At 37.7% G+C, this 11512-nt stretch overlaps 1 protein-coding gene across 1 annotated transcript in view; it reads left to right on the forward strand.

Annotated features, from left to right (window-relative positions):
* The first annotated feature begins 3057 nt into the window (after positions 1–3057).
* Positions 3058–11512, forward strand: part of LOC107707986 (protein SCAF11-like) — a 10554-nt gene continuing 2099 nt past the window's right edge. Inside the window, exons 1-11 of the mRNA XM_016512117.1 lie at positions 3058–3263; positions 3613–3673; positions 3843–3988; positions 6610–6687; positions 6776–6855; positions 6938–7008; positions 7829–7863; positions 7953–8053; positions 8160–8276; positions 8415–8488; positions 9331–11403. Coding sequence (XP_016367603.1) covers positions 3652–3673; positions 3843–3988; positions 6610–6687; positions 6776–6855; positions 6938–7008; positions 7829–7863; positions 7953–8053; positions 8160–8276; positions 8415–8488; positions 9331–11403 — 2797 coding nt within the window. The 5' untranslated portion in view covers positions 3058–3263; positions 3613–3651. The remainder of the gene's footprint in view (positions 3264–3612; positions 3674–3842; positions 3989–6609; positions 6688–6775; positions 6856–6937; positions 7009–7828; positions 7864–7952; positions 8054–8159; positions 8277–8414; positions 8489–9330; positions 11404–11512) is intronic.

Below are 11512 nucleotides of genomic sequence, written 5' to 3' on the forward strand. Positions count from 1 at the left end.
TTCTCCGTATTCAGGTTAGGCGTTTCGTACTCACAACCAAAACGATTTCACGATCGACACTGAGCGGAGCGTCGCCTGCAGATGCGTGTTCGATCCGAGCCAAAAATATCAGTGTTTGTATGTAAAAAAGCACTTACTCTTGTTCAACAAATGTGAAAAAAATGTAATTTCGCACATTTTGGCTATGCTCTAAACGCATATGTTACGATGCCATTTACACTGTACTACTTGAGTCACCTTTACCTGTCGTGTAGATCTACTAATGAACAAATATTGATTTGTAGTTGTTGATTTCAGACAGGTGGAACGGCTAAATGAATTTACTGTAACTTATTTAAACCCAGACGACAGCGATGGGTGCTTTACAGTCAACATGAGACGCAGCTCATAGGGAATGTTTAGAGAACCTTCTGGCAATGTTTTCCGTCGCCTGCAGATGCGTGTTCGATCCATTTGTACCTTTGCCAAAAATATCAGTATTTGTATGTAAAAAAGCTCTTACTCTTGTTCAACAAATGTGAAAAAAATGTAATTTCGCACATTTTGGCTATGCTCTAAACGCATTTGTTACGATGCCATTTACACTGTACTACTTGAGTCACCTTTACCTGTCGTGTAGATCTACTAATGAACAAATATTGATTTGTAGTTGTTGATTTCAGACAGGTGGAACGGCTAAATGAATTTACTGTAACTTATTTAAACCCAGACGACAGCGATGGGTGCTTTACAGTCAACATGAGACGCAGCTCATAGGGAATGTTTAGAGAACCTTCTGGCAATGTTTTCTCAAAGTTATTAACAAACTTTAACAGAATGTTCATTCTAGTAACGTTAAAAGAACCTTCCAGTAACGCTAATAGAATGTTTGTTTGAGGTTCTCTGGTCTCTCAAAATATTAGCGTAAAAACATTATTTATACATCGTTCATAAACGCTTTAGTTGGACATTTATCTAGCATTTTTTAAACACTAAAATGCAACATTCTTTCAGAATTTTAAACAACGGTTCTTCTAGTAACATTAATAGAACGTCCGTTCAAAGTTGGATGTTACGGTAACATTTTTAAAATGTTGCTACTTGTTTTAGAATGTTCAGAGAACATTCAAAAGTAACTTTCCCATAATGTTTGCAAAATTGTAAATTGAATGTTCCCTTAACGTTCGCATAACCAACAGAAAACGTTTATAAAAACAGAAATTTTGAACTTTATCAAAACTACTCTTTTTATACACATTCTTGGTCTAATTATGAACATTTAAAACCATTGCAAAATATCTGAAACAACTATTCAACTGACATCACATCAAGACGATGTTTACCAATAGTTAAATAACTATTTAATCATAGTTTTAGACTATCGTAGGTTATTCAGCCTTTCTAAAACATTAATAAAAATGCAATAATAGCTAATAATGATTAAAAACAAGAGTCCTGTTTCACTCTGGAATACGTCACATTAATGAAGTAAACGATTTGCTGGTTGTTGTTTCATGTTGACTTTAAAGCTTCACAGTATGATTGTCATTTGTTTTGCTTTGTAAACCGCAGAATCGAATGGCAGATCGTTGTTGCCGAGGGGAAATGAGACTGTTAGTGTTCAACTTGACTTACCGTTCAGTGTTTGCCATCGGCAGCTTGAAGTTATTCCCTGAACGAGAGATAGACAAACTGACAGACAGAGGAGTGTGTGTCGTCCACTAGTTAGCCGTTATGAGTGTTTTGAATGGAGAGGTCACATGACCACCGTCACACACACACACACACCTCACTACTTCCAACAGCTAAACCTCATGTGTCATCATCCAACCTGTTACTCTCCAGCCGTTATTTATGGAAAAACATCAGTGTAATTTAATCTATTTTACTATATTTATATATATATTGTACATATGTGTATATACCACAAATGAAGTGTATATATGCTGTCGTTTATTCTTGTTTTTTTCTCAATTTTACTCAACATGTTTGAAATATTAAAATGGCTTTAGATGTCCCTCGGTGTGTGTCGGGGCCCCTGATCGGCCCCTCTTCATCTGGCTGTGAATGTCAAACTGAGCACAAGGTTCCTATCGTCTTGTGATCGGCCCCGACACACACACACACACACCTTTTACATTACTTCTAAAATGCTGTACTCAAACTCGAGAGGGGTGACGCGCTCCTCATGTACAAGAGGCCATTCCTGCGAATGATACGCTCTTGTTTCAATGAAACACTATGTATATCATGTAATTAATGTCTATTAAAGGTTCATGATAACCCATCCACGTGTCATTGATTTTATTTGATAGAAAACTATTCTTTCATATTGTTTAGACATGAGACTGGTCAAGCACACATTGTTTTACATATTCATTTATTTTCACAAGGTCACACAAGGTCAAATATTTCAGGATGAATCACATTGTTTTAGTTAATGATTTTATCAGTGGTTACACATAATAAAAGTTAAAAGTGTAATTAAAAATTTTAAAAAGTGTAATTAAAAAAGTGAAAATGTATTCATATATATTTTTATTCATTACTTGTATTACATTTGAACAGCATGCATCAATATTTAATGAATATTGATATTATACTATATTGCTATACTATATAAAATATCCTGGGATCTGAAATAATACTCATGCAAGGACTTATTTTGGCTGTAACACTCCATAGTAAAATATATCAGAAAAAAGTATAGGAATTTATTAATGGAAATAATATTTTCATCACTGCTTCATCTCACTGTTGTGGAAAAATAGCTTCATTTTATGTTATATTAATATATTAACATTTCATATTACTAAATAACAAATGAGAGATAATGTGAATTTAACAAAGTGATTCTTTATTTTTTTTATTTTTTTTATGTATCGTGTTTTCATTCATCGTTGTTTTTATTTTATTTATGTATTTATTTGCATGTGTTGTATCATTTTAAATGTACTGAGCAAGCGGAGCTCCCTCTGGTGGACAATTTTTAATTTTTCATCCACAGGAAGAAGCATAAGCCGTTCTACCGAATTCTTCTTCTGTGAACCTTAAACCCTACGTGATGACGCGGTGGGTCTCCCATCATGCCCCGTTGCAGCGCCACCCAGCGGTGAAGAGGCGGAACTGCAGCTTCTGACCCACATGTGGCCGGACGCCTAAATTTATCGCAACTACGAGCGCAAATGCTCATGAAAGTGCACAAAAAGTGTGTGTGTTTTGCGCTGAGGTGCGTCCTGCGTGCTAGTATATGATCTGAAGCCCGTGGAGGGACGCGCGCGGAGGTGAGTGCGTGCTAATGACAGCAGATGCTAACACAGCTAGCCGCGTAACGCTGATAAACAAGAGTCTGAACTTATAAACATTGCATGTAAACAGCTCGATATGTGTCTATGTGTGTTACCCACACTGATTATTCATATAGGACTAACTTAAATGAGTATAAAGCGCTGTAAAGGCCTCTATTATCGCTCAAGGCTGCTTACGAGCCACTCAAACTTCAGCTGTCCTGAGAGTAAATAAACAGAGCAAATAAAGACACAGTGACTGAGTTGCGCTGTAATTATGATGATCTTAATGTGTCTGAGTTGTGCTTTATTACACATGTTTCTTCTTTAAATGTGCTTGGTACAGTAAATAAGGGCTCAGAGCTGCCGTGACCCGGAGCCAAAGATGCAAGAGGGGCCAGGAAAGGGTGAGTGGGGTTTATTCATATCTGGACATGCTGCTTTTGTAACTTTACATACACTAAAGTGAACTAGGCATGTAGGACTGCGTTGCTGATTTTGGTTGGGAGATGCATGTTATATTTTAATGCATCATTATGTAAAAGGTTTTTAATAAAACTTTGTGATTTTTTTCAGGCGGGCATAACTCTGATGAGAGTTTGGAGGATGAGGAGGCTCAGCGGTGCCCGATTTGTCTGAACCGACCCAGACGGACGGATAGAGCCGTACCCGACTGCTGCAGACACGTCTACTGCTCGGCCTGCATCCTCCGCTGGGCTCAGGTCAGCGGTCACTTCTGATTTAAAACCCGTATACATACACATATATAGAGTTGAGCAGCAAATCAGCATATTAGAATGATTTCTGAAGGATCATGTGACACTGAAGACATTTTACAATATATTCACATAGAAAACAGCTATTTTAAATTGTAACAATTTTTCACAACATTACAGTTTTTACTGTATTTTTGAACAAGTACATGCAGCCTTGGTGAGCAGAAGAGACTTATAAAAAAAAAAATCTAACTAACATTAAAGATGACAACAGTAATGTATGTGTATATATATATATATATATATATAGTTTTTGTTGTTGCTTTTTCTTATTCTGAAGCAGTGTTCTATCAGGTCTTACTTTAATTTACATATTTGTGATATTTGCTCCCTTAAATTGATTCTTAGGACACTTTTTACCTTTATAAAGAGCTATTTTTCCTCAAAGGCAGGGTGGTGATTTGGTTCAAAAAAAGTTTTGTTATGCTGGTTGACAGTCTCTTCACATCCCAATGACAATCACTAAGTTAAGTGGTCTAAATGTATTTATATGTATTTATATTGGCTGTGGAAGGGGTAGGACCATAAAATGTTCGACCGAACAGATGATAAGATATGAGTTATCTTTCATGTCAAATTATTAAATTTGATCTATAAATTCAGTTAGAATAATAAGACATTAAAGGCACAATATGTAATTTTCGCCGCTAGTGGGCGAGTATTCAAAATAAACAAGAGACAAAGGCATAGTTAGATGACGCTGTGACTGAGTGTGGAATCATGGGAGTTGTGGTCTTCATCCCCACAGCCGATGCAATCCGACGGGACTCGGGCAGAAATCATGTTCATGGATGAGCTAATGATTTATTAACGTAGTAGAATGAAGCAGGGTGAGGCTGAAAGCCGTCGAAGCGAAACGAGGCGCTGAACGAGCGCGACACACGGCTGGAAAGCAGCGGAGCTTTTATTATGCCACAGTCGAGCGCTTCCGCTGCTTCCGGTCGTGCGTATGTGGGGTAAAGCAGCGCTGTTTCATCATACTAGATACATTTAGTTCTGTTATAATGCTACTCTGTGCGGTCGTCACCGGTCTATTAAAACGCACAACATATTAAAGCGTCTTTGGTGTTTCCATGTTTTCTACAAAACTAAACCAGAAATCAAGGGGTTATGACGTCATTGACAGGCGTTCTTCGAAACATTTGGGATAATGTAAGTACACAAGTCAGCAAAATATATAACACTGTTCTAGTGGTTTTTAGATATTTTAATTAAAAAATCTTATATATCGTGTCTTTAATATGTAATCAGTATCAACAAAATATGAAACCAAACCACCAGTAGGTGGCAGCAAGTCACTCAATGAAGCATAAGTGAATGAATGAGTCACTGAATCATTGACTCACCCGATTTGTTCAAAAATGCTGAATGATTCAGTAGTGAAACACTGTTGTGTGTTGCTTGGAGTTGGCAAAAGTTCTGCTGTGGCTTTGTTTGAAACTATTTTCACAGGCACAAAAACAGTCAATATTGTGACTAAAATGTAAGTCACTTAATGCACTGACTTACTGTCAGTCAGTCGACGTTTACACTGAATGTAGTAAAATTAAGTAAAATCAAAATTCTTTCACTTGCCCTGTTAAAAAATCCACTTGTCGCGGACAAGCATTAATGTCAATCCCTGATTTATATCAAACCAGAATATCTGTGAAACCCGTGCATGTGGTTTTTGATCACATGATCAGTTTCTTAAAACATGATCACTTTCTTTTAGTTTTTATTTGTGGTTTCTGCACAAAACCTGCAAAGTTCAAACTCAACTTGTGCAATAGTTGTTTGACCAGTGAATATGGTGTTCCTTTATTATTGATCTGGTTTTACGGAAGAAAGGGACTGTCCGGCTTTTAATGTATGTAGAAAACTCTTTTATGAAGTGAACTCACTTAGAGTTATTTAGTATAATTTTGCCAGAAAAAGTTTTAGAATTTTTATCATATGTTAATGTAAATAAATCTTGTGTAATATAACTTGTGTTTGTTTGTTTGCTGGTTTTTATTGTATTTGTTATACTTGTATTTTTTTTTATTGTTTTTGCCATGAAGATGCTGACATGGCATTAAATAAAAATATACTACTACTACTACGGCAGAAAGTGTGTAGCATTTGGTCGCTTAACGCAGTGGTTCTCAGTCTTTTAAATGCCTCAAACCCCAAAAATAACTATCCTCCATTCTAAAATTAAAATGGCATCAGTTTCTTGTACAAAGACACAATTTATACGGTGAAAAAATTATTACTGGAAATATGCCAAAGTATTGTTTGAAAAAATATTTCGTTTCTGTTAAGTTACATTATAACTGTTATATTAGTTACATATATATATTATTATTTTACATTTATATTTATAATATATAATATCTAGTTATATTTGTTTACTCATTTGTAATTTAATCTAATTTGTAATTAAATGTTTATTTAATATATATATATATATATATTGTTTTTCTCTGTATATTTTTTATGGGTCCCCTAGTGCTGTGTGTTCCTGTGCTGTCAGATTTAATAGCCTGTATAATCTGCACACTGCTCAGGTTGTAATGTGTAATGTTGTGTGTGATGGGCTACAGATGGTTCAGTCCTGCCCGGTGGACCGCAGACCCTTCAGCGTGATCTACCTGCAGGGCTCCTCGCAGCAGTGCATCAAGGTCAGACGTCCTCCTGATGTCCTGTATGTCTTGGTAAGAGGCACTTATTCCTGATGAAACTGAGCTGAGCTTCTCCTCTGTGTTTCAGCTTCCTGTGAAGGCACCCAGACTGTCAGAGCCGCACAAGTGCTGCAGTCAGGATGGCCAACGAATGTGTCGCATCTCTGTGTAAGTGCAGTGTGATTGTGTTTGCATATGTTTGCATATGCTGTTTATCTGATTATTAAATAGGTAATTTTGTCGTTAACAGGGGAGAGACAGGAAACACGGAGAGAACGCAAGAGAAAAGAGCTACTGCCAAACAGAAATACCACAGAAAATGTATGTGCTTCAATATTAATTCTTGTCTTGTTTGTGTGGTAGTAAAAGTGTGATATTTCAATATAAAAGAATATTCAAGGTTAAAGTTCTGTTGTTTACATTAATGTATTGTGTACCAGAGTTATTATAGTTACTAACTAAACTAAAAATAAAGTTTTTTTTAGTTCACTAACTAGTGAACTAAAATAAAATATTACATTTTTTTTCAGCAAGTTGCCAAGGCAGCGTTTACATTTACTTTAACTTGATGTACTAAAATAACTAAAACAAAATAAAAAAAGAAATAAAAATGGATAAAATCTATATAGACATTTAAAAACAAAAACTAATAAAAATTACTAAAAAAAAAGCAACAACATTACTACAACTTTAACTAAAATGAAAATGAAATAGAAAAATCTAAAAATAACTAATTCAAAATATAAATAAAAACTATAATAGTATCTAAATGTGATAGTAAAATGTAAAGCAACATGAACATTAATGTAAATTTCAACTTTAAATATAAAAAATAAGTGTTTATTGATATTTTAAATATATTTTTTCTTATTTTAACTAATTAATTAATATTTAAATATTTAGTTTAAATATTTTTCCCCATATAGTTCATCTTAACTGTAATACTGTAAATGTTTTCACTTTTTATTTTTATTTAATTTTTTATTTTTTACGAAGTAAGGGACCTGTTGCATAAATGAAAGATTTTTATTTATTAACTGATTGCCGTGATGAGCTCTGTATAACAGAACAGAAAAAAATAAATGTTTAATGACTTGAGAACTCTCCAAACTTGTCAAAATAATGTATTTTTCCCCAGCAGACGATTTGGATGCATCTGTGGATAAAAACAGAAAGGTTAGTCTTAAACTAATTGTGTTTTCGTTTGGTCTTATTTATCACATATGAACAAAACAGGAAGTGTTAAGCATTGCTTATGTGTGCAGGTGAATGGAGACTCATGCCACTCTCTACTGCTCACTAAGCATTTTCACTCATCACTGCCCAGCCAGCAGGGAGCGACGGTTGGCACACTGACACAGATCATGTAAGCACACACTGACCTAATGGCAGAACACCATGTGACTTTTGTTTCTTTTTCTGAACGGTGTCTCTTGGATGCATGTTAAAGTGGTTTCTGTTTTGCACTGTAGGACAGGATCTGTTGAGGTTTCTGAGGAGGGACCAGACGGCGTCCAGTGGAGGAGATTAGAGAGAAAACGCAGGTGGCTTCCTGCCTCTGTACCTGTCCTCTCTACAGGTGTGCCCAGGTGAGAAGCATGTTTCGATCAGCTTTTGTTTTGAAAATGTGAATTTGAAATGTAGTATATGTACAATTTGGCTGCTATTTGCTTTTGTGTGCATGTCCCTTATTTTGGCTTATGAACCTTTTACTTATTGACTTTAAGGGTATCACTCCGCTCGTACCTGCTTCTGTCAGCTGTCTCCGCCTCTCTGAATCTGCTGCTTTCTGAACACACAGGTATGTCCACTCGAAAACCAAGTTGTCTTTAATTTATATTAAAGAACATACATAATACTTAAGTTGTTATTTGAAATTTGCTCTTTAGTTTTTATTTGTACTTTTTTTTTCTACTTTGTCTTTTCAATTGAGTTTTGTTTTCATTCATTTTTGTTTGGTTTATACTTAGTTTTCTAGCTTCAGCTTATTTAGTTTTTATTTTACTTTAAGCTTTTTTTGTTTTATTTATTTTTAATTTTTTTATTTAATTTATTTATTTTTAATTTTAGGGCTGCCAAAGTTAATGTGCTAACAAGTATTATTAAAAAATGTTTAATGCTATTAAATTGTATTTTATTTTAATAAAACATTAAAAATTATAATAATAAAGGTTGTATTATCTATTTTGTATCCATAAATAAATAAAGTGAACTAAAATTTCCTAGTGCTATTTTGTTATTTTAAGTTATCAAAAAAAAATTTAATTTAGTGATGTCTGAGTTAATTAGCTTTTTGTTAAAAATAATAAATCTGTGTTCCTGTAGTTTTTTTTCTCTAACTTTTTAATGTCTTTTTTATATTTGGCAATTTTTTTTTAGATTTTTTGTTAGATTGAGACTTATCTAGTATATATATATAGAGAGAGAGAGAGAGAGAGAGAAAAAAAGGGAGATTCTGGTAAATATCTTACCTTTTTAAAGGTTTCATCTTTATAATAATTAAAGTTTTATGAAGTACGTATTACAAATGAAAACTAAAATGAATTAGTGCCCATTTTAGTTTCACTTCTTCCCGGTTATGTTACTTTTTAAATTTAAATTTCTTTTAGTTTTTATTAACACTTTATTTCCTATATTTATTAGTTCCTCATGGCGTAGTTTGTGCTGTCACCTGCCCCAAAGGTGAGGGAAAAAAGGGAACCAGGGGTTCTGGGTCAAAGACCTCAGTGAAACCAGCAGAAGCTGCTGCTACCAGGCGCTCCTCTAGACACAGTCGCTCTGAGGCGGAGGATTCCTCAGCCGCACAGTCACAGCCGACAGATTCAGATACCACGTCTTCTACACCACAAACCATAAATGATACTCATGCTTCTACAAGCAGAGGTCAGCAGGGGAGCAATCTGAGGTCTGGAGCAAAGACGAGAGGACGTCCAAAGAAGGTGAAGGTGGAGAGACCTGAGGATGAGAAGCAGAAAACTACGGTTCGAAATCATGATGAAGATGGAGTCACTGAGGAAACCGAATCCGAGGAATCAAAACCAGACCAGAAAGCAAGTTCTGATCAGATCGATGGTGATCAAGAGCCAGTCGATTCGGAGGAGAAGATGGAGGTGGAGAATCAGACGAGTCCTGCTGAGGATGAATGTGCTTCCCCTGATGCCAGTAGCCAGGAAGAGGAAACGGCAAAAGTAGAAGAAGTGGTAACCGAGAGTATGGTTGAAGGTGAAGACAATCAGATACTTCCACAAGAAGATAGCAAGCAAGAAGTGGAGACAAATGATGAAGACCAAGTAGAATTAGTGAATGTTCCACCAATACAGGAGCAAGATTGTCCATCTCCTTCCTGTGCAGATCTAGAAGAGTCTCAGTTTGATTCCCAGGATGCTGAATCATCTCTGCAAGTGGAACCAACAGCTGAACCTCCTACAGATGTTTCAGACCAGATTGTAGATCCGAAACCAGAGCCTGACACCACAGAAGACTGTTCGGACAAGCAGGAATACAGTAGTCCTCCACCTCTCAAAGAGGACCAGGCTGCCGAACCGTCGGTTCCAGAAGAGAAAGGCGTGCCAGAATCAAAGGACACTAATGCAAGTTGTCCTCAGGATAACACTGACCTCATTCCTATGGAGTGCGATTCTCCTGCATCCGAGATTGAAGCCCACATTGCTGAAGCTGGAATGGATCCTACTGCGAACGTGCCTCAGATGGATGATCCAAAGCCCAAACTTGACTCTTGTAAGGAGGAAAAAGTCTCAGATAAGAGGGAGCGGGAGGGACGATCCCGCAGGTCTCGCTTTCACTCGCCTACGACCACCTGGTCTCCCAACAGGGAGTCTAGGAGCGAAGGGTCTCGCAGGTCAAGGTCTCGATCACGGGATCGTAGCCACAAGACCCGGTCCACGTCTCGAAACCGCGAGCAGCAAGAGGAGGTGCGGGATGGCCGGCGGAATCGGAGCCGTAGTCGTAGTAGGGAGCGGAGTCGCAGGCGACGTAGTCGCTCCAGAAACAGAAACCGACCTGGACACCGGAGCCCATCCCAGGAACGCGCTGATCACGGTGGCCACTCTCCTTGCAAGAGAGAGTCTTGGGGTGGGGATGAATGGCGGAGCAGGGGCGATGGACGAGGTTTACGCAATTCCAACTGGTGGAACAATGCAGAGAAACCTGGGCATTTCTCATCAAGAGAGCCCGTTTCGTCTGACAACGGCAACTTCCATGAGGCATCGCCTGACCGAGGCAGGAGCGAGAACCCGGATTGGGTGCGAGAGAGGGAGAGGCTTTGGCCAGACGCTGATTCCAGAGGACGGGAGCCACGAAGGGATGAAAATGCAGGTGATCCGCCTGCAGAGTCCTGGTCTCGAGGTGGCTGGAACGCTGGCCGCGGCAGAGGAGGCGCACACTGGTCATCTGGCCAGCAGGGCGAGCCAGCAGATAATTGGAGGCAACGTACTTCTTTCTCAGGTACAGCAAACAATGCAGATTCTTATAATCGCTTCAACGACAATAGAGCTGGAGGGAAAAGAAAAGAGTCTGAGGGCACTGAGACTCTGCTGGATCGTTCCGGGTGGTCATCGGCGTCCAGCTGGGCCGTACGCCGAACTCTCCCTGCTGATGTGCAGAACTACTACTCGCGCAGAGACAGGGGAGGCGGGAACAACACCTGGAACAGACAAGAGGAGGATCAAGGTGCACCAGGAGTCCCAAAACAAGCAGGTGTGTCTTTATCCAAATAAAGGCCATAAATCCAAATCATTTTTTTTTTTTCATAGATTCCATTTCATTCCATTTTACCCAATTCCATCAAAAGTACTTTATGGGTTGT

The sequence above is a fragment of the Sinocyclocheilus rhinocerous genome, unplaced genomic scaffold (genome assembly GCF_001515625.1).
Source record: "Sinocyclocheilus rhinocerous isolate Xijiao unplaced genomic scaffold, SAMN03320098_v1.1 scaffold475, whole genome shotgun sequence".
Lineage (NCBI taxonomy): Eukaryota > Metazoa > Chordata > Actinopteri > Cypriniformes > Cyprinidae > Sinocyclocheilus > Sinocyclocheilus rhinocerous.